Source organism: Chiloscyllium plagiosum, unplaced genomic scaffold (assembly GCF_037043375.1).
Source record: "Chiloscyllium plagiosum isolate Xiang-an unplaced genomic scaffold, Cpla_swu_hap1 HiC_scaffold_1, whole genome shotgun sequence".
NCBI classification, from domain to species: domain Eukaryota; kingdom Metazoa; phylum Chordata; class Chondrichthyes; order Orectolobiformes; family Hemiscylliidae; genus Chiloscyllium; species Chiloscyllium plagiosum.
The window spans coordinates 39,857,192-39,878,504 of record NW_028270139.1 but is presented as its reverse complement, the minus strand read 5'-3'; the positions used below and the strand labels follow the sequence as shown (position 1 = coordinate 39,878,504).

The window sequence follows — 21,313 nt, the reverse complement described above, 5'->3', positions numbered from 1 at the left end:
TAGATACCTATTTTTAGCTTTTGCTTTACCTTTTTGAGTAATAAACTTGCATTCTGTTGTTTTAATAAAAGCATTTGTAGCCTTGCGAGAGTATGTTTTAAGTGACCAATCACTATGGTAACCAACTGAAAAAAAAAATGTGTATGATTTATAAAGCAGGTTTCCTTCTGAACCGATCAGACTTGCCCAGTATTACTACCAACTGGTACAGGGGCAATACCAATTGCTTGCCTAATTGTTTGCAACACTTACATGTCTGAATGTTCCGTGTTCTCTCCCTCCCTCCCTCCCTCCCTCAAATAGTGCGGTTCCACTTTCCACTTTGCAGTTTACAGGAACCTTTCCAGAATCTATAGAATTATGCAAGGTAGCCACCAATGCATCCACTCTCTCGCCACCACCTTCAACACTTGGAAAAGAAGTAAAGCTGGTCCAGTGGATCTGCAATTTTAAAAATAGAATTTGCTTCCTCTTTATTAGTACTAATTTCATTTCGTTCCTCAGTTTTATAGGTTTTTAGGTTCATTTAATATTTCTGGGAGATTTTCTGTATCGTGTTCTGTTAAGATAGAGAAAATGTAACTTCAGTTTCGCCGCTATTTCCCTGTACTATAAAATAAATTCTGTTCCCACCTGTTATGGGTTCCACGTTTGTCCTTAGCCAACTTTTTTTTTTCTTTTTCCACACATCTAAATCTTGTATAATCCTTCCTTAGGACTCTACATCCCTTGATAATACAGCTTAACAAAAATCACTCAGTTCTGCTCTTGTATAGCACATTTTTAATAAAAACAAAATGTTTGAAGTACCTCTCTATAGGTGACCGGATTAAACTCTAACCTATCTTCAAGAATATTACTCCTTCCTTACTTTAAGCATACTGTAACTCTGTAGATGTCCATTTATGAGACGTGACTGAAACCTTGATCAGACAAAGAGTTCTCAGCTGCTTTCTTACAACAGACAAATTGATGGAATGATTTAGAGTTATGGAGTAGGACCAAAGTAGTTGAATTACCCACTTGCCACGGTAAAACAGAATGAGATGGAAATTTACTGAAGATCAAATGAGGGGGAGAAGCTGTAATCAGATGTAATGCTATTGCAGTTGAGTAAAGGTAACTACTAAGATATAAGGATGGAGCTGCCAGAGTTGGAAGGGTACCCTAGCAGGGAAAGGTGTTGGAGCAGCTATGGCAGGGGTTTCTGGGAGTAATTGGAAGGCAGAAGGAAGAAGAAACACACTAAGGGGAGAATGTGGCAACTATAGTTAACAAGAGAAGTCAGGGACAGCATAAAAACAAATGATGTAACGTGCACTGTGGTGAAGATTATTGGGAAACCAGAAGTTTAGGGAGACTTTAAAATCCAGCAGAGGACAACTAAAAAGTAAATCTGGGAGGAATGAAACAGAAGAGTAAGCTAACTAGTAATAGAAAAGAAGGTTGCAAGAGTTTTTATAGATATTTAAAAGATGAGAGAGAAGTGAGGCTAGAGTGGACATTGAAATGCTGGAAAATTAGGCTAATGAGTACTAATGGGGAGCAAAGAAATGGCAGAGATACTTTGTATCAGTTTTCATAGTAGAAGACACCAGTAGTACACCAGAGAGTTGGGAGCAGATGTGAGTGTCGAGGCCATCACTAAGGAGAAGGTATTGGAGAAGCTGTGGATAAATCACCCAAACCAGATGGATTACACCTCAATGTTCTGAAATAAATAGCTGAGGCATTAGTGGTGATCTTTCACTGATCACTGGAATTGGGGAGGGTCCCAGATGACTGATAAATGGCTAATGTAATACCCCTGTTCAAGAAGGGAGGAAGGCAGAAGGCAGGAAACAATACCCAGGTTTGCCTGACCTTGGTCATTGATTAGATTTTAGAATCCATTAAGGGTGAGATTGCAGAGTATTGGAAGAGCATGGTAAAATAGGGCTGAGTCAGCACAGCTTTGTCAAAGGGAGGCCATGCTTGACAAATCTGTTAAAAATTCTTTGAGGAGATAACGAGCATGCTAGACAAAGGAAAGCCAATGGATGTGAGCTATTTGGATTTGCAGAAGGAGTCTAACAAGGTGCTGCGCAGGTGGCCTATAAATAACACAAGACCATGTTGTCAGGGGTATGGTAGTGGCATGGATAAAGAATTGGCTGATTGGCAGAAGGCAGAGAGTGGGGACAAAGATGATGTTTTTCAGGATGGCAGCTGGTGACTAGCTGAATTCCACAGGGCATTTGTGTTGGGGCCAGAATTGTTCACGCTATACATTAACGATCTGGACAAAGGAATTGAGAGCAATGTTGCTAAGTTTGTAGATAACACAAAGTTAGATATGGGGACAGGTAGTGTTGGGAAAGCAGGGAGCTGCAGAAGAGGCTGGGGAGGCGAGCAGAATGGGTAAAGAAGTGGCTGATGGAATACCTGTGAGAGAGAGATTATGCACTTTGCTAGGGCGAACAGAGGCATAAACTAATTTCTAAACAGTGAAAGGCTCTGAATATCTGAAGCACAAAGGGACTGAGGAGTCCTAGTTCAGAATCCTCTTAAGGTTAACATGCAGGTTGACTTGGCAGTTAGGAAGGCAAATGCAATGTTAGTATTCATTTCAAGAGAGCTAGAATATAAGAGCCAAGATGTGCTGCTGAGACTGTATAATGCTCTGGTCAGACTGCATTTGGAATTTATAAGTAGTTTTGGGTCCTGTATCTATGGAAGAATGTGCTGATGTTGGAAGGGAGCCATAGGAGTTTGCAATAATGATTCTGGAGATGAAGAGTTTGTTATGTGAGGGGTGTTTGAGGACTCTAGGTCTATATTCTGAGTTCAGAAGGGTGAGGAGGGGTGGGGGGAGATCTTATTGAAACCAATGTAATTTTGAGAGTCCAGTAGGAGAACCTAGAACTTGAGGGCATAGCCTCCAGTGAAGGAACAACCCATTTGGAACTGACATGAGGAATTTCTTCAGCCAAAGGGTGGTGACTCTGTGGAACTCATTGCTGCAGAGGACTGTGGAGGCCATGTTGTTGAGTGTATTTGAGAGCGAGCGGGAGAGAGATGATCACCTTTCCAATCAGGGACAAGGGTTACATGGAGAAGGTAGGAGAATGGGCTTTAAAAACGTGTCAGCCATGATCAAATAGCGGAGCTGACTTGATGGGCTGAATGGCCTGATTTTGCTCCTATAATATAATCTTATGTCCTGGCTACGTAAAGGAAAAAAAAATACAATGTTTCCCAATCAACAGCAAAGTTATTTAAGAAAATATTAATTGTCGTGAGGCAATATGGTCACCTAGTCATTATCTCCTAATGTTTGCCTCCTGACTTTATCACCATATTATTGGTAGTTGGTTAGCTCAGTTGGCTGAACAGCTGATTTGCAATGCGAAGTGATCTCAACAGTGAGAGTTCAATTTATGTACTGAGTGAGGTTAATGTGAATGTCCTGCCTTCTAAATCTCACCTGAGACATAGTGACCCTCTGTTTAAAGTCACCACTAGTCATTTCTCTCTAGTGAAAGAAAACTATGGTGTGATGTGTATTTTATACACACACACACACACACACACACACACAGTTGAGTTGCCAGAACTGGCCACTCCCCTTTCATTATACAAGTGTTTTTATTTAACTTGAAAGTGTTCTGCCTTAAGCAGTATCTGTTAGCTGTAAACAAATTGGCCCTAAAGCCCATCCAACCTCACACTTTTTGAAACCTGCGTGGTTTACAACCTAACCTTGTTAAAGGAACAACTTCATCCCACTCTCTACCACACCATTCACTGGAGAAGGGTACCGAGTTGGAAATTCTGCACCACTTAACTGGGAATCATGTGCCAATCATCATTCATCACTGTTCCACAAGTCTTCATAAAATGTATAAAATCCCAATTACACCCCCAAAACGACTAATCTGCCTGATCTACTGCTATTCAAGACAGTAGTTCAAACAAGTTCATTAAACAAAAATAGCTCAATCGACTTATAATAAACAACTTGAACAAAAGAAGAGGGGATAAAAGGTGATGGGGATGTTGACAAGGGCTGTAAGCTTCAGTTTACAAGACATGTATGCTTTTTCTCTCCGCTGCCCTTTAAAGCTTTTAATACCCTATCGTTCGACCAGAGGGCTGTCTTCAGATAGCATTTCCTTAATTCGTATGACTTGTAGTAACTCAGTTTTCATTTCTCTGCCTCACTGCTTCAAAGAGTGACATTGTATTGCACAGCTCAAAAGTATCTTGCACTTGATCGTCAAGTTGTAAATATAATCTGATATTTAAATTATAGAGCAGTTTAGCTTCCGTTTCAGTTTATTGTCCCAGAAAAAGGAAAAAAAAATTGTTTTTATAATGGAGCTGTCACATACCTGGGAGAAAGTCAGAGTCACAGAGATGTACAGCATGGAAACAGACCCTTCGGTCCAACCTGTCCATGCCGACCAGATATCCCAAATCAATCTGGTCCCACCTGCCAGCACCAGGCCCATATCTCTCCAAACCCTTCCTATTCATATACCCATCCAAATGCCTCTTAAATGTTGCAATTGCACCAGCCTCCACCACATCCTCTGGCAGCTCATTCCATACACGCACCACCCTCTGCATGAAAACGTTGTCTCTAGGGTCTCTATTATATTTCCCCTCTTACCCTAAACCTATGCCCTCTAGTTCTGGACTCCCCGACCCCAGGGAAAAGACTTTGTCTATTAACCCTATCCATGCCACTCATAATTTTGTAAACCTCTATAAGGTCACCCCTCAGCCTCCAACGGTCCGGGGAAAACAGCCCCAGCCTGTTTAGCCTCTCCCTAATAGCTCAAATCCTCCAACCCTGCAAAACCCTTGTAAACCTTTTCTGAACCTTTTCAAGTTTCACAACATCTTTCCTATAGGAAGGAGACCAGAATTGCCCGCAATATTCCAACAGAGGCCTGACCAATGTCCTGTACAGCCGCATCATGACCTCCCAACTCCTGTACTCAATACTCTGACCAATAAAGGAAAGCATACCAAATGCCTTCTTCACTATCCTATCTACCTGCGACTCCACTTTCAAGGAGCTATGAACCTGCACTCCAAGATCTCTTTGTTCAGCAACACTCCCTAGGACCTTACCATTAAGTGTATAAGTCCTGCTAAGATTTGCTTTCCCAAAATGCAGCATCTCGCATTTATCGGAATTAAACTTCATCTGCCACTTCTCAGCCCATTGGCCCATCTGGTCAAGATCCTGTTGTAATCTGAGGTAACCTTCTTCACTGTCATTTACACCTCAAATTTTGGAGTAATCTGCAAACTTACTAAAGTGTTGTAATTGTTGCTCTCTGGGTTCCTTGCGTGGTACTGTAAATCACTCCACTGATGCTATTTAATTCATTATGATGTCAGGAATAGTGTTGCTTGGTGGTGATTACAAGGTGTGCACCAAATCGGTAGCGAGCAAGGGAAACTCAAAGTTATATTTCCAGAGTGACCGTAAAATTCCCTTGTTTAAACTGGGGCACGGCAGGTCTGACAGTACTTGCAATATTTAAACAGCCATCAGTTCCATGGTTTCTAAGTTTGTGTATGTCCGATACAGAAAAACAAAAATGGAGATTTGCTTAAGAATGGGAATGAAGATCAATCCCAATTTAAAACATCAGGATTAACAGGTGGAAAGCTAAAAGATCCCAAAAAAGAGTGGAGACATGAGAAGATCAATTCAGAATCCGATTAAAGTTTCTTATCTATTGATTAAAATCTATTGCATTTCATCAAAAGTTTACAGAATGAGTAGGTCACTCTGAACAGATGCAAGGAAAAGAGTTCAGATGGGGAGCGAGCAAACAATTGCTGAGTTGGTGATCTCATCCATCCATACAGCTTTCTCGAACTGTTTGTCTAGCAAATCTAAGACTTATAGTGACAAAGAGCTACTGAAGAATAGTTGAAAGTACAAAGCAATCTTTACAAGTCCTAAGTATAAATGTGACTATTGACACAATCACAAGAACACTCAAACCTAGCAAGACGCATCAAACGTGTGGCCTTCTGCCTGCATCAAGGAAGTACCCATCTTTCAATCAATTCTGAAAGCTATATTACAGGAAGAGGTCATTATCAGTGAGAGTGCACAGCAGCAAAGGCTGATACAGCTACAAAGAGCCATATACTGACCTAAATGGAGCATATACATTGGGTATTCTGCCAGACATGAAATTATCGATAGATCAGAATCTGATTGTGCCTTTGGGTGTGAAGAGTAGCAAAGCCGTTTCACACTGTCAGTTGCCTGGAAAATTTTAAAGTGATCAGATCATGTGAAATGTTTGCAAAATCTTAAATGATCTAATCTTAAAAAATTGGGTGATTATTTGTTATTGGCTAAGATTGGCAAGGGACAAGTGCTGAAATACTATTGAGTTTCACCAAAACATAAACCACATATAAAACAGTGTCAAGTCATAATAGAAGCTACAGTGTAATTCGTTTTGCATGCCATGATTCACCAATTCCACACACAGGATCAACAAAGCTGGTGTACAACTACTATAATCCTACTAGATATAGCAGATGGTCCACATTGTAGATACTGCTGTACCAACAAGTGCAAATCTAATAGCATACCATGAACTAATGCTAGTAACAATTTATGGCATCAGTCAGACATCAGACTACAAATCAAGTTCATAAAGTTACCTATAAAGTCAATTCGTGGCTTAACTTTGAAATATTCCGAATGACTTGATAAAATTGCCAGTTGGAAGAAAGCTGTAGTGTTGTACTTGGAGAATGCAAGCTCGTCCATTGGCCCCTCATGCAATTGCAGTGATCACTAAAAATACTTTGAAGATTCAGCTAGGTGAGATGGATATATTAAGAGTGTACAGGAACACAACAACATCTGTTATGAAAATATGCACCTTTTGAGACTAAGTTGTGGTCCGTGATGCCTAAATGCCTAGCTTAGAACAGCTAGATCCACGATGCAAAACTCTTCTTGACGATTGCTACCAAGTATGGTTACTCGTCAAAACGTCTTGTTGAGCAGTCATGAGGCCTCACTACTTTCTGAACCTGATTTGGGCAATACTGTTTTCAATGTTTTACCTTCAAACTATATGTTGTCCAGGATGTCATGCTTGCTCACATATATTGCAATACATCTACTATAATCAGGATTTATCTGGCTAGCCGATGATGTTGCTGTGATAGGAAAAACAAATCAAGAGCTTTATCATAATTTGCTTTTATTGAAGTATGCAGCACACTCTAGAGGATTGGTGTTCACCAGCCAGAATTGTCATAGATCAACTTTTTTTGTACTTTTTATTCCAACGTGGTCAGTGTGTACAAAAGCCAAGCAAACACCTAAAGGTGAAGCCACTGTTCAAAGATGTCTAGGCCTGTTTAATTTCACCATCCGTTTCCAATTTTTCTGAAAATTGTTGTCAGGGAGCTATTGTAGAGATGTGCCATTCCAATAGCTCGTGAAGTACCAGAATGTCATCAAAGCATTGAAACAGTCACTATTAGAAGTATCAGTTCTGCAATTTTACAGTCATTGCAGGTAGATGCCTGACAGAAAGGCCTCAGATTATGCACTCTACTCAAAGACAAACCAAAATTACATTTGTTGCAAATGTGCTGTCAATAGTACAGCCCAATGACTCAAATATTGATCAGAAAAAGTCTGCTTTAGTTTTTGGAATTGTGTATTTTCATGCAAAAGATTTATGATAGAGACTGACCACAAGTGGCATCATGATTAAAAAGTCACTGGATGAGTAACCCTGAGCTCAGGTTAATTTCTGGTGACTTGGATATGAATCTCATTGTGGTCGATGGAGAAACTTTTCAGAATATGGAATAAAAGGCTGACCTATTGGCGACCATGTAACGACTCTCAATTAATATAAAAACCCTTTCTGGTTCACGTATGTCTTTGCCTAATATTGCCTAAGTATGACCCTAGGTCCCCAACAATTTTGTTGACTCTGAACTGCGGTCTGAGCATGTCACTCAGTTGTACCAAACTCCTTAAAAACCTAAACAAAGACATGAAACCAGATGGATGACCCAGCATCAACCCAGGCACTGTAAACCATGCCTGACTGCAAGGACAGCTCTTATGACACCACTTCCCTACCAACATCTCGGGCTTTGTGCGAACGTTGGGAGAGCTGTCCCAGAGAGTACTCGAGCAACAGGCTAACATCATGATATCCACGAAATCATACCTTAGATACAGATTCCCAGATGTCATCATTATCATCTTTGGTAATGTCCTGTCCCATCAGCAGGACAGACTCACCAGAGAGGTTGGAATGGGGTTGCCCTGAGAGTCATCAACATTGACATGGACCCCATGAAGTTCCATGGCATCAGGTCAAGGAAACCTCATGCTGATGAATCAATGTTGCTCCATGTTAAGCACACTTGGAGGGAGTACTGAGGGTGACGAGCACAAAGTAGTCTGTGTGGAGAACAATGGTACTATGTTATACAAGTGCTCGACTTCTGTCTTCACTTAGGAGGAATAGAATCTTGGGAGGGGGTCCTTGAGGTTCTTGAGCGGTTTGCCATAGGGAGTGAGGATGTTATAGCATGCTTAAAAGTGGACAGATCTCCAGGTCCAGATAAGTTCTATCCCAAACTGCTGTGGGAGATGAGGGAAGAAATTACAGCGTTCTGACCCAACCTTTTATTTTGTCTCTGGTCACATAAATACCAGGGGACTGGAGGACAGCTAACATGGTTTCACTTTTCAAGAAGAATAGTAGAGATAAACCAGGGAATTACAGACCAGTGAGTCTGAGTTGGGGACATCAGAGTTGGGGAAACTTTTGGAGAAAATTCTGAAGGAGAGAATTAATCTCTACTTGACAAGGCAACGTTTGATTGGATAGTTAGCATAACTTTGTCAGTGGGAGGCCATGCCTAATAAATTTGATTGTGTTTTTTTTTGAGGAGATAATTAGATGTGTAGATGAGAATAGTTTAATTAATGTAGTTTATATGGATTTCAGCCAAGCCTTTGTTAAGGTCCTACAGGGGAGACTGTCAGTGAAGGTGAAGCCATATGGGATCCAGGATAACTTGGCAAAATGGATCAAAAATTGGCTTTGTGGTAGGAGACAGGGTGATGATAGAAACCTGTTCATGTGACTAGAGACTGGTGTCTATTAGCATACCACAGAGATCAGGGCCATGCCCATTATTGTTTGTGATATTCATTAGACTAGACCAGCCATATAAATGCTGGGGCCATGAGAGTAGGTTAGAAGCTAGGAACTTTGCTGCAACTAACTCAGCTCCTGTCTCCCCAAAGCCTGTCCACCATCTGCAAGGCACTAGTCAGCATTGTGATGGAAACCTCTCTACTTGTCTGGGTGAGTGCAGCTCCAACAACATTCTAGAAGCTAACACCATCCACAAGAAAGCAGACTGTTAGATTGGCACTCAGTAAGCCACCTTCAAAATTCATTCTCTCCACCATTGAGACAAACAGTGGCAGTAATGTGAACTATCTACAAGATACACTGCATAATTCATTAAGGTCCTTTTGATAGTATCTTCCAAACCTGTAACTGTAACTGTACCACCTTAAAGAACAAAGGCAACAGATCACCATCTGCAGGTTCCAAGTCTCTCACTACCCTGACTTGGAACTATATCATCATTCCTTCAGTGTTGTTGTATCAAAATCCTCGAACTCCCTTCCTAACCGTGTCCCCACACCCAAAGGACTACAGCAGTGCATCATGACAGTTTATTAGCATCATCTCCTTGGCGTTTCAGAATCGACAATAAATGCTGCCCCAGCCAACCACATCCACATCCTACATATGAATAAAAAGATGATTTGCCAAAAACCCTTGACGACCAAATTCACTGCCAAGATTGCAGTCATTTCCAGATAAAGATCGAAGGTTATGTTTGTGAAATTAAATCCAAGCTAGTAATCTGATGCTCACATCAAACGCAATGAGGTTACCTAACTTGGTCAGAACAGAAGCTATACCCTTAGTTTATAACATCAAAGGTGTTGTCCAAATTGATCTGATACAAACATCAGCTCCAAGGTGAAATAGAAGAAGATTCCACACGACAGAAGCTATGAAAAAACATTGTTGTAGGTGGTCTGATTCAATTCAGCACATCTTTGCACTCATGTGCATGGATTGAGTTCAGCTTTTGGTATGAGTTAAGCTTTTCTATGGAGTATTCTTTAAAGAAAGATAGGTCAGCATACCAGCTCCTTAGCAACTTGATATTCTTCAACAACTACATCATGTACATATGGGCATAGATTGAATGAGAAGACTCCTAAAAGAGGCAGTATATTTGCTAAGTATCAGCAGTAACGTTGTCATTTTGTTAAGAACTCTGAGCCATATGAAGAGCTTATGCCAAGTCAATACACAGAGGTATTGATACCACAAAGTCTTTGCCTGTCCTTGGTCTAACATTGTTTTCAATGTATTACATGTATATCTAAATTACTACTTTATCAACATTGAATATTTTACCAAGTACACTGTCATTTGTTAATTGCACAATATGTCAAGCCTAACTATCATGTACACTCTAAGCCCTTTTTTAAATTTATTTGACACCTGCATTGAGGACATTCTAGGAGATGTGAGAGAAATGGATTATCAGTTGTACTACTACTACTACTTTAGATTATTCCAGGTTCTCAATGGTCGAGCTGAATGCATGATTCACAGAATTAAAAATCTAGTCCTCAAATGTAGATAGGCTAAGAAAGGACTGGACGTTCCAATGTTATATTTGAAAGCAACACTCTGAATGTAATTTTTCCATTTGCTCATGTTTGGCAGACCAGTGCGCACCAATTTGTCGACCCATGTCTGAATTTCTCTTTTTGAAACTCAAGAACATCTTGTAAACCTGCAAGAGCAGATGACCAGCATGATAAATAGGGGAGTATAGAATCACTGAAATTATGTGGATCAACAAAGTCTGTTGAGAGTTCCACAGAATGTGCACGGCAACCAACCAAGGTGATAAGAATGTGTTCAGAGCTGAGGTCCTTTTGAGTCCACACGCATGGTGGTGTAACTGGTGAAACAAAACCTAGAACAAATCAAGTCAGTTTCAATTTCCCATGGCCTTCCAATCCTTTTACATCATGTACCAGATCCCAAATGCAAATAGGAATGACAAACAGTATCATCACAATGACTAGTGACAGTTAATCAACGATACCTCCAAGCAAAGTCACCATTGGGATTTGGATGTTTCAGCAAATAACCTAAACATCATAGAGACTCCGATTCATAGACTCAGTCCACCTATTTACAATAACAATTTTTTTTTGGAATGCAAATAGGTATTGTTTGTACACCTTGCTGTTAAGACAGTTCATTTTTTAGAATTCCAAGTGCTGTGTGTGTACAATCTCGTGACCCTGTCTGGCAGTTAATCTGCTTTAACCCTGCAAGCTTCACACACAAATTAGTTGATTTGCTCTGATGTCTGCTTAATAACTTCATATCGAACAGATGATTAACTGGCAGCCATATTAATAAAGCTTTTTCAATATCTGCAATGCACAGTTAAAAACTTGTCACTTGTGTGGATGAGGGCAATGTTCATCATGGTTCAGGACAGTGGAATATGTTTGATTAATGTCCTGCCACAGGACTTAGTGATCTACTCATCTCATCATTGAAATACTGTAGTTCTAGTTCATGCAATTTATAAAATACATGCAGCAACTGTTAGTTTCTAACAACAGTTTCAAGCCCTGTGACTTGACCATTGAGCAAAACAAAGGCTTCAAGTACCTTCAAGTACCATTAGTGACTTCTGTCCACCTTTACATCTCAGTCCTTGTTTCTTGGCCAGTAGAACTTGATATTCTATCCAAGTTACAATCTGGTTGGAGCATTATATGGTCGAAATAAGAATTTTTTGGGATCAATATTCTGCTATTATCATTATGCTGCCAGTGTCTTGAGTGGAATGAGCTCATGGGTTGGAGGATAATTCTGTATATTCTTTGTCCTGCTAGAGCCTCAAGACTTGTTTTTGCAGTTTCTCTTCCCGTCGATTTATTGAGGGCAACACGTTTATGGCTTTGAGCAATCCACTATATATACTGTTGGGGGATGCAGAGTAGGCCTTCCCAAAGTTTGAAATTTTTGGGCCGCAAGCAACAAGTCATGGCTGATGATCCACTGCTCCTCTTTATTCCTATATGTCATTGACATTTAGAAATCTGTCAAAGTCTATTTTTAATGCACACAATGACCGAGCATCCTAAGCCCTCTAGTGAGGAGAATTTCAAGATTCACGAAAGGCTGAGTAAAATGATTTCACATTGGTTCTAAGTGGCTTTCTCCTTATTTTGTAATTATGGTTCTAGTTGCAGACTCCCCATCCAGTCAAATCTTACCTGCATCTACACTGGCTATACCTCTAAGTGTTTTGTCGGTTTCAGTGAGATCAGTTTTCATTCTTCAAAACTCAAGAGAATACAAGCCCAGTTACCCCAATATCTCTACATAGATTCTCATTTCTATCTTACTTTCTCTTCTGCTGTCTCTCACTGTCTCTATTTGCTATCTCTCTGTTCCTCTTGTTCTTCTCACTACCTTTCTCTCATTCTTGTTTGTTCTCTTATTTCTGTTTGTTCGTGCTTGCTCATGCTCTCTCATGCTCTCACACTCTCTCTCCCTCTCCTGCTTCTCAGCATAGCTATACCAGAAGCCTAACTCTCTGCTAGGAACCTTCAGTTAACAAGAGGTTTAACCTTGTTTAGTCAATATACCGAATTTCAAATTAACTTTGCTAGAAGCTAAAACACTCTCAATGTATTCACCCCTATAATGAACTCATTCTTAATCCTATCAGTTTGTTTATGTTCATGCAATTTGTTCGATCATCATTAACTAGAAGCCAAGTCCTTGACCCAAACTCGACTCCAATTTCTTAAAGGAACCAGCGTGCCAACAAAAAATTAAAGTTTTCTTTGTGGAAGACACAGGTCTTTCAGTGGTATGGACAGATTCGACAGGAGTGTGGACTTGGCAGTTCTCTAACTTCACTTTACATTCTATGATTCTTCTTGCGATCGAAGCATAAGACTGTGCTTTGCTGTTGTTATCATTTCTAAAGAATTATATTCTTCAATAATAAGTAATATGACCTCTATTAATTTTATTCAAGCATTTTAAATTTTTGTTTCAGGTTCTTTTACAACAAGCTTCACAAATGTGAAATCTCCTTTGCGTAGTTCAATGCTTCAGGCTTCTATCTCAAAAGCCCATCGTAACAAATCACCACAGACTACTAAATATGACCTGGATTTGGTTGTATCCAGAAAGAACCCCCTGTTCTCTGGACCGCCATGTGTGGAGAGGTCAATGGATGACTGTGCACACGAGGTAAACAATTTGTATAAGTGATCAAGTGAAATAAAATGCTTACTGAAAAGCAGTCCCTGGGTTGTGAATGGGTTCTGTTCTTAAGATCATTCGCAAGTTGATTTGTACATAAGTCGGAACACAATGCAGTACTATATAAAATAACCATTCATAAGAATATGGAAATGATCGTGCATTGGATCTTTACAATAAATATTACAGGACGAGTGGGTATGAATGTTCATACTTTGGACATTAGTAAGCTGGGGATACCTTGTATTTAAAATATATATCTCATTTCAATTTCCTTTCCATTTCATGTTAGAAAGTAATACTCTTGAGCTGGCCACTAGAAGGCATCTTGTAGATTTATAAAAGATGTATATTCCTTTACAGTCAAAATAATGAACTCCATACAAGAAAAATTGCAATTATGGAACCTAAATCATCTTCCTTCTGTGACATTTAGATAATTGTTTCAACCTTTATTTATAATTATTACCTCAGCAATTGGTTACAGCAATCAAACTAAGTCAGTAACTCAATTGTGTCATTGGTAGTTCAGTACTACAGCATATTTCAGTACTGCTTCATTTCTCCAATATCAGTATCCTGGAATTACATATTCTGTGCATTGTGGAAGCAGCATTAAATCAAATATTTCAGTATATTGAGAATGCCTTTCACCATGATCTTAGGAATCACAAACTACAAATGTGAAGTTAAATGTAACCTTAGCAACATCACCCATGTTCAGGAACCAGTTATTTTTATTCACTCATAGGATGTGGGTATCACCAGCACATTTGCTTCTGTGACCCAACTCTAATTATCCTTGAAACTGTGGTAATGAGTCACTTTCTTGAAATGTTTCAGTCCCTGTGATGAAGATAGTTCATTAAGTATGATATTCCAGAATTTTAAACCTCTGACAGTTAAGAAATTATAATAAATTTCCAAGTCAGTATGGTCTATAACTTGGAAAGAAACGGCACATGGCTGCTGTTCCTGTTCTAGCCAGGTTGGTGGATCTAATGGTTTCGAAGGTGTCATTGAAGGAGCCTTGGAGAGTTGCTGCAAAATAGTTTTAAATAGTATGCTCCATTAACATGGAGGCAATCACACTTCAGTTGGTATTTGGTGTCAATCAACTGGGCCATTTTAACCTTGTTAGTTTTACTTCTTGAATATTTTCAGGGCTGCAGTCATCCAGGCAAGTAGGCAGTATTCCATTTAATCCCGAGCTCTCTTGTAGATGGTGAAAGGCTTATGAAAAGTCCGGGGGTGAGTTCGTTGCCACAGAATTCAAATCTCTGACCTGCTCCGATAGCCAGAGGCCCTCATATTCTTTAAAATAGAGAGAAATTCAGACTTTACAAAAATTGTGTTGGAACTATGACTCTGAATGTCATGCCCCAGAACCAGCTCCTTTCATTTTTGCTGGATTGGGAGGGTGGGGGTGATTAGTGGGCTTGGACTTGGAGTTGGGAACAGGGTCAGCTTGTACTTTGCACATCGGTGGGTCACAGAGGCAATGTCTAAATTAAAATCGGATCCAGTTTCTATATGTGGAATTTCCAAAATACATTGTGTGGAATTTTACTTTTCAAGCCAAAGTCTAAAGCTCCTGGAGTACTTTGGAGAAATAGGGTATCCTTTCAGAGAGTGGACCACCTTTTTGTGTGGGTCCAGCAACAACTTGGGAGTGTCGAGGTACTTTTCTTACCTGGTTAGAAGTAGACACCAGTATTTGTAAAAAGTTATTAAATTCAATTGAACTGTTAAGGGAACTGTTGAGCAAAGTGTCAGGTGGCTTCAGTCTCATGGACTTCAAATTTTTGAGAAGACTGCATGTAGTTTAATAAAATCAATCAGTGCTTGTTGTTTCACTCTGTCTGTTGATATTAACCTGAGGGCTATCATTAAAGGAATTATGCTACATGATTGATTTCACAATCTACCATTAAAATCTCTGAGGTGCCTGTCAATTCACAGGTTGACTACTTCAACTGCTTCTAAGATCCACAAGCCTGACTACCTCGGCCGACCCATCGTCTCAGCCTGCTCCTGCCCCACCGAATTCATCTCCACCTTCCTACCTACCTACCTTGATACTGTCCTATTCCCCCCTGGTCCAGGAACTCCCCATGTATGTTCGGAACACCACCCATGCCCTCCACCTCCTCCAAGACTTCCGTTTCCCCGGCCCCCAATGCCTCATCTTCACCATGGACATCCAGTCCCTCTACAACTCCATCCACTATGACTAGGGCCTCCAAGCCCTCTGTTTCTTCCTCTCCTGCCGTCTCCACCAGTACTGTTCCACTGACACTCTGATTTGTTTGGCTGAACTGGTCCTCATCCTCAACAATTTCTTCTTCGAATCCTCCCACTTCCTCCAGACGAAAGGGGTGGCCATTGGCACCCGCATGGGCCCCAGCTATGCCTGTCTCTTTTTCGGCAACGTAGAGCAGTCCATCTTCCAGAGTTACACCGGCACCGTTCTCCACCTTTTCCTCCCCTACATTGATGACTGCATCGGCACCACCTCGTGCTCCCACAAGGAGGTTGAAAAATTCATCAACTTTACCAACACATTCTACCCCGACCTTAAACAATCTCCATCAATGATGACCGACTCAATACTGACATTTTCTACTAACCCACCGACTCCCACAGCTACCTGGATTACACCTCCTCCCACCCTACCTCCTGCAAAAATGCTATGCCGCATTCCCAATTCCTCCGACTCCGCCACATCTGCTCCCAGGAGGACCAGTTCCAACACAGAACTACACCAGAAGGCCTCAATTTCCCCTCCCACATAGTTGAAGATGCCCTCCAACACATCTCATCCATGTCCCGTACCACCGCCCTTGAACCCCACCCTTCCAACTGAAACAAGGACCCCCCCGGTCCTCACCTTCCACCCTACCAACCTCTGCATAAATCGCATCATCCGCCGACATTTCTGTCACCTACAAATGGACCCCACCACCAGGGATATATTTCCCTCCGCACTCCTATCCGCTTTCCGCAAAGATCGTTCCATCAGTTACTACCTGATCAGTTCCACGCCCCCTAACAACCTACTCTCCCCTCCTGGCACCTTCCCCTGCCACCGCTGGAATTGCAAAACCGGCACTTACACCTCCCCCCTCACCTCAGTCCAAGGCCCAGAGGAGCCTTCCACATCTATCAAAATTTCACTTCCACTTCCACACATGTCATTTATCGTATCCGTTGCTACCGATGTGGTCTCCTCTACTTTGGGGAGACCGGATGCCTTCTTGCTTCGGAGAACATCTCCAGGACATCCGCATTAATCAATCCTCCCTGTGGCCGAACATTTCAACTCCCCCTCCCACTTTGCCGAGGATATGCAGGTCCTGGGTCTCCTCCATCGCCATTCCCTCACCATCCGACGCCTGGAGGAAGAATGCCTCTTCTTTTGCCTCAGAACACTTCAACCCCATGGCATCAATGTGGACTTCACCGGATTTCTCATTTCTCCTCCCCCCACCAGTTCCAATCTTCCAAGCTCAGCACTGTCCTCATGACCTGTTCCACTTGTCAATCTTCCTTCCCACATATCTGCTCCACCCTCTTCTCTGACCTATCACCTTTACCCCCATTTCCATGCACCTATTGCACTCTCAGCTACCTTCTCCCCAGTTCCACCCCCCTCCCATTTATCTCTCTACCCCTGAGGCTCCCAGCCTCATTCCTGATGAAGGGCTCCATCCTGAAACATCAATTTTCCTGCTCTTTGGATGCTGCCTCACCTGCTGTGCTTTTCCAGCACCACTCTAATCTTGACTCTAATCTCCAGCATCTGCAGTACCTACTTCCACCTCCTTCAACTGCTTATACAATCACTTGAAGCAAACCTATGAGTATTAATGTTTGACTTGATAAGGGGTCATGTTCTTGAAGGGAATTAAATGTATTAATTTTATTTAATCAATGAGATTATCCACTTTTAAATAGCAACTTGTCGATAGACACTTAAAAAGTTGATCTCATTTCATCTCAGCCTGGGTCTTACATCTGCCATGGGTGGATACTAGGGGAATTTCCATGGAGGACGTAAGGGCAAAGGATGGTGGGTGCAGGGTGTGAATTGTCACTAGGGCTCTAAAGGGTCATAGGTTGAGTGAAGGGATACAAATGATCCTAGTGGAGACTTACAAACACTCACAATCAAATTTATTGTTCTTAATTATTCTTTTACCAAAAACTTCAATGAAATAAAAGTATTTCACTCTGAAATAAAGCCTTATATGTCACTTGTCACTCTTCAGACCCTGTATGCATAAGCCATAGTCGGCAGGGCAGTTTGAGACAGTGGTTAATGAAGCATACAGTACCTTGGACTTTATGAATAAAGACATAGAGTACAAGAACAAGGCAATGCGGAAGTTATATAATACACCAGTTGGCTGAAGCAACTGTATGTCCATTCCCCAATGTCACACTTTGGAGAAAGTGCAGAAGAGGTTTACAAGGAGTTTCATTTATGAAGATGTATTTAGAAAGGTTGGTTATCCTTGGAGATGAGAAAGCTGAGTGAAGATATGACTGAAGTATTCGAAATCGTGAAAGATTGACAATGAGTAGTTTGAGAGAAACATTTCCCATTCATAACAGGATCGAGAAGGAGAGGGCACATATTTAAAGTAATTCGTAAAGAAGAAAAGAAAGTGACATGGGAAACAGCTTTTCTCATTCTGTGTGGGAACTGGAATGTACTTGTTAACCGTTTGATATGGTTCTATAAAAACATTGAAAAGGAGGTTAAATGGTCATTAATAAATTTGCAGAGTTGTGGGGAGAAGAGAAGAGAATGGCACTGGCTGAGTTGCTTATTTGGAGAAATGATGCAGACATGACAGGCTGACTGGCCTCCTTCTGTACTGTAATAATTCTGTGATATTATGACTTGTATATATTTGATGTTGATTATCATATACGACTAGCCAGCTGGTTTGCAATACAGGGTGATGCCAACTGCATGGGTTCAATTCCTACACCAGCTGAGGTTACTATGAAGGACTCTCCTTCTCAACCTTTCCCCTTGCCTGAGGCATGGTGACCCTCAGGTTAACTCACCACCAGTTGTCTCTCTCTTATGAGAGAGCAACTCTATAGTCTGGTAGGACTGTGACAATTTTAGGTAATAATTGTATACAAAATAAACAAACAATGTACCAAAATGAAATTCCATATGGACAATAAAATGTAATGAAATTCAATTGTGCTAAACTTTGAAAACTGTAGATAATTTTGTAGGCGATATCCTATCCATTTTTCTTTCTCTTTTCAGAGTCTTCAATATCATGAACAGCCAAGGTGTAATATTAGACAATCTGTGGTAGATTTGCAATGTAAATTACAGGAATTACAAGCAGAAAGAGATAACCTGATGAATCTGAGGTATGTGAGGAAATGTGGTGAATCCAGTATTTTCATATGATACAATTATCATGGCCTTAAATGTGAGTAATTTGAGCAGATTCTAGCTTACATTCCTAAAGATCAGCAGTTTGTCTTTTTTTTTAAGAGGTGCCTTGTACTTACGCAATGAATAAGCTCACTATCTTGACGGGATTGTTGAATTTGAAGTAACACAGTGATTTCTGGCTTATACAAACTGTTGTTTCTATTTTTGAAGAAATCTATCTGTTTCCACCCATTTCTCATGAAGACTATAATTACCTGTCAAGGTGTACCTTCATCTGTCTTACCTGCCTCTCCACTATATTGTCCAATCAGTCAGGGCCAACATGGAGTGGCATTTTCCATTGAATATTGCCTTTGTACACAGGAAGTCATTATGTGTGGGAAATTTGGCTGATTTTCATTTTTTTACCTAGCCCCCTCAGTTTCTTCTTTTTTTCAAATCTACTGAGGTCAGTGGTAGAATACGGAAGCAAGCTAGCTAAAACTCAATTCATTCAATAGACCAGGGATTACAGCTGGAGGATTCCTTCTGTGTGCAAACTAGATTGTGTATTTTATCCAAAGAGACAGACATTGTTTTGAAGAAAAATTGTAGTCCACGTATTCTTCATGATTCACTTTTGTCCATCGCTGCTGAACGCTTCCTGCATTGACATGCTGTTCCAGAGCGGAAACTCTGCTGACCTGTCAGATGATGTTGCTGTGATGTCCGAGACAAACCACCAGATTTTGTGCATTGTTGGCACTGGGAAACGTGTTGGCTGGTATTTTCCCTTGTTTACTCTGCTTCCCTGTTCTATGTTCCCAGTTGCATTTCTATTTTGATGCAAAAATTGTACTAGATTCTCCTAGATTGATTGAAAAATATTCAACTGGAGTTGTGAAAGCCAAAAATAATTTTCAATACATTGTAACAAAGTGCACATACAAAATGAGAATGAACAAAAACTTCCAATATCAACTGCTGAAATCTGTGAATGTGTGTTGTATTTCAGGTTTAAAGAAAGTCAGGACCAGGGAGAATTGATATGCAAGCTACACAACACAGTGCAAGACCTTGAAACAGTTAATCGAATGCAAGATGATACTGTTCGAGATGCAAACACTCAAATTGAGCAACTGAGGAAAAAGATACATATTTATGATGCTGTGCTAAACGATATCCATCAAGCACTGTTGCATTATGAGGAGCGCACTGGCAAGAAAATATATGAACACAAAAATCTCTCTTGCCTTCATTTCCAGAATATGGGCACAGCAGTGGATAAAATTCTGAGAGATGCAGATGCTGACATTTCCTACCTCAAAGGAAGACTTGGACCAGTAAGTGATTAGCAGATTTCATTAGACAATAATTTCTTGTCTGCTAGTTCATCGCTGGGGGCTGTGTTACAGGATGCTTCTGGAAAAATACCAGTTGTTGTGTGGACTGTTTGCTGATGCTGTTCTGTCATTAGGGAGGCCTGTCAAACATAGTGGCCTTTACCTTTGCTCCTCTGTGTCCCCCACCAAAGAAAACACCAATCTCCAGATGTGCTCTCACCAGTGCTCTGTATAAATGACATATAAATCTGCCTGATGAAGGGCTTTTGCCCCAAACATCGACTCTCCTGCTCCTCGGATGCTGCCTGACTTGCTGTGCTTTTCCAGCACCACACTCTCGACTCTGATCTCCAGCATCTGCAGTCCTCACTTTCTCCATATAAATCTGCCTATTTTTGTATTCAATTTCCTTCACAATAAATTATATCATATTATTTCTCTAATTACTTGCTGTATCTGCTTACTATTTGCAATTCTTGCACTAAGATTGCGGCAGTGATGTAGGCAGCTTTCAGGCTCCTGAGTCTGGGGCTCATCTGCTCCTTTCTTCTGTCCACATTTCTTTTTTTTCCTCTTTTTGCCTTCTCTCAAACATTTTATTTTGGCTTTTTTTTTTACCCTTTACCACATTCTTGAAGAGCTCTGTGACATCATCAAGTAGCATTGGTGAGGTGGGCTCAGTATGCAATCATGGCAGCAATGGTAATGGCACTAGTGCGCCATTGTGGTGTCTGTGTTGACAAAGGAAAGCAGAGGTGTAGGCAGGCTGTGATGATGATGGGCCCAGCATGGGACTCATGGCAGTGGCAACAGTTGGTCCCAGGCCTATTGGCAAGGTGGAGGAGCCGCAGAGTACCAGCAACGGCAGTAGAGGAGATGATTGTATCCAAAGACTCTGGAGTCCATAACAAGAAAGAAATGTGATGATGAACTCTTTTCCTCTCTTTATGGCTTTATATTCTGAGTCTTGCTTTGTTTTCCAAGTTAGAAGATGGTGTTGGAGAGTGACAACAATAATCAACACTTTTCACTGTAATTGTAAAATGTGTGATGATAGATCAATCTAATCTAATCCAAATCACTCTGTATTACAGAGTTCTGCAATCTCTGACCAATAGATAATATACTTGTTAATTTTTCCT

At 40.8% G+C, this 21,313-nt stretch overlaps 1 protein-coding gene across 10 annotated transcripts in view; it reads left to right on the top strand.

Annotated features, from left to right (window-relative positions):
- The window catches only part of LOC122552612 (coiled-coil domain-containing protein 158-like), a 174,314-nt gene that overhangs the window by 26,310 nt on the left and 126,691 nt on the right, over positions 1-21,313 (top strand). For all 10 annotated transcript variants that reach the window (XR_006312432.2, XR_015756929.1, XM_087986075.1 and 7 more), the window contains exons 5-7: positions 13,210-13,406; positions 18,712-18,821; positions 19,844-20,171. Coding sequence is in view for 8 of the 10 variants with exons in the window: in XM_087986075.1 (XP_087842201.1) it covers positions 13,210-13,406; positions 18,712-18,821; positions 19,844-20,171 (635 nt within the window). In the remaining 2 variants the exon portion in view is untranslated. The remainder of the gene's footprint in view (positions 1-13,209; positions 13,407-18,711; positions 18,822-19,843; positions 20,172-21,313) is intronic.